The sequence below is a fragment of the Charadrius vociferus genome, unplaced genomic scaffold (assembly GCF_000708025.1).
Source record: "Charadrius vociferus isolate BGI_N301 unplaced genomic scaffold, ASM70802v2 scaffold163, whole genome shotgun sequence".
Taxonomy (NCBI): domain Eukaryota; kingdom Metazoa; phylum Chordata; class Aves; order Charadriiformes; family Charadriidae; genus Charadrius; species Charadrius vociferus.
In genome coordinates, this window is record NW_009648332.1 from 3036321 (window position 1) to 3038448 (window position 2128).

General features: G+C 41.5%; 1 protein-coding gene across 1 annotated transcript in view; it reads right to left on the reverse strand.

Annotated features, from left to right (window-relative positions):
* Positions 1-1152, reverse strand: part of BTF3L4 (basic transcription factor 3-like 4) — an 8495-nt gene extending 7343 nt beyond the window's left edge. The window contains exons 1-2 of the mRNA XM_009884622.1: positions 1090-1152; positions 68-181 (exon numbers count right to left, since the gene is read on the reverse strand). Coding sequence (XP_009882924.1) covers positions 68-181; positions 1090-1143 — 168 coding nt within the window. The 5' untranslated portion in view covers positions 1144-1152. The remainder of the gene's footprint in view (positions 1-67; positions 182-1089) is intronic.
* Between the last annotated feature and the right edge of the window lie 976 nt (positions 1153-2128).

The window sequence follows — 2128 nt, forward strand, 5'->3', positions numbered from 1 at the left end:
CACAACAACCACCAAAACACCAGAGTAAATTTAATTTCAAACAGGAAACACTTATTTATCACTATACCTCTTCGATGCCAGCAATGTTATTTACTGCCAGTTTTTTGAGAGAACTCTGAAGTTTTTTGTCATCAGCTGTAGCTGTTCTGTGCACCACCTTCTTCTTTCTGCGAGCTGTTCCCTGGAAGAGTCAAGACACAGTCAGCAATTCTCAAAAATCTCACAACACTTCAATTTTTGAAAGTCATATCACACTCTGAGCAACATATCTGTAAGCTGTAAGAAAGCTCTGTAGTCAAAAATGTTTGTGTTTTTTTTCCCCCCACTTCACCTACAGCTTTAACTGTCAGTCACAATTTTAAGGTTTTTCTTAAGTGTAAAAGACCAAAAAGACATCAAACAGCAACAGTATTCTTCCCTTCCCACAAGCTAGATTATAAAAATATTATTTACTATTAAGCAATATATAGTTTCCCCAAGAACTTTATTTTTTCCAAGATGAAATACGAATACAGTGATTTAAAAGAGTCACACTTTTGTAATCAAGTAATTAACATTTTTAAACTGTTCCATAGACTGCAATTTTGGAATTCCTACTCAGCAAATTTTTCTACAACCCCACCCATGGTTATGAGATGCACACCCACACTGAACAAGCTATATGCTTTTTTGGGCCATATTAGCTACCTGCTGGCTCAGAGAAAAGAAACAGCTCAGTGCAGAGTCAGATAAGTCCTGGAGCTGGCACAAAGGAAAGAACTCCCCAAAAGGGAGAAGAGAAAGACAGAACTGGAACAACCAACAGGTGAGCTTAGCTTGAGCTTTCACAGGTCACAACAAGTCACTGAATTAAAAAGAAAGCTTACACCCTGTGGAAACCACTCATCCAGCAGTTGGGAAGTGAAATAAACTTGCGTTTCAGGTAGCAGATCACACAAAAAACCCAAAAACATATTTTTCAGGCCTCAGACATACTTTTTTTTTCCCTCCCATGAACTAAAGCCTATGTTTTGAAAAACAAATTTCAGAGGTGTTTCTCCTTCAACGTGTAAATTACAGGAAACAGTGCCTCTCTGATGGTTTTCTTACCTTTCCTCCTATTCGGACCTGCGCTTGAAGCTTGGCCAGTTTTTCTTGGTTCATAGTGCTGCGTCTAAAGAAGAAGGAGATACAAATACAAGTTAACTATCAAAATATTACTAAATTTTTTCCCACCATCCACTTAAAAAGTACTCTTAAAGTTGCAGTGGGTTTTTAAACTTACAGAAAATTCACCAAAACAGTGCACCAAACAAATACACATAAATAAAAAGCTTTAAAGCCACACCACCTAAATAATACGAACTCCTCCAGTAGACGCACGTTTAGCTGAAGCGTCTGTACCATAATGAGGCAAATCAACAAGACATTTGATTTTGCGTCAGTCTGAGATACTGAGTTTTCAAGCATGCCAGTTTACTGTTGGAACCATTTGACTAAACTACTGACTCAGAACAGACCCAAATCAGCACGAGGGCTTCCAGGAAAACACTTCGATCTTTAAGAGAGCCCAAGGATAGTTTCATCACTATGCTACTTTGAATACTATTTCCAAATAACGGATGTCCGATACTTTTAACTAATAAGCCAGCTCCGAACTCAGTGAAGTTCATATCTTGACAGATTTCTTCTATGACCCTCTGGCAGCTATTCATCCAATTCAATGACTGGGAAGTTAGTCAAGCGGCTTCTCCAACGGGTCAGGTGGGACCTTCAAAGGTTCGAAGACCTGAAAATCTGCAACGGGTAGAATAACGCCTCAAACCTTCCAACACAAGGAAGGCATTTCGCTGCTCTGCCCCAAGAAATCATCAGCGACCCTCCGAATGAAGGGGAAACCCCCTCTGCATTCGCGGTGGTGCTAGGGAAGCGACGGGGAGTGAGCGGCTTCTCCAACGGGTCAGGTGGGACCTTCAAAGGTTCGAAGACCTGAAAATCTGCAACGGGTAGAATAACGCCTCAAACCTTCCAACACAAGGAAGGCATTTCGCTGCTCTGCCCCAAGAAATCATCAGCGACCCTCCGAATGAAGGGGAAACCCCCTCTGCATTCGCGGTGGTGCTAGGGAAGCGACGGGGAGTGGGAGACG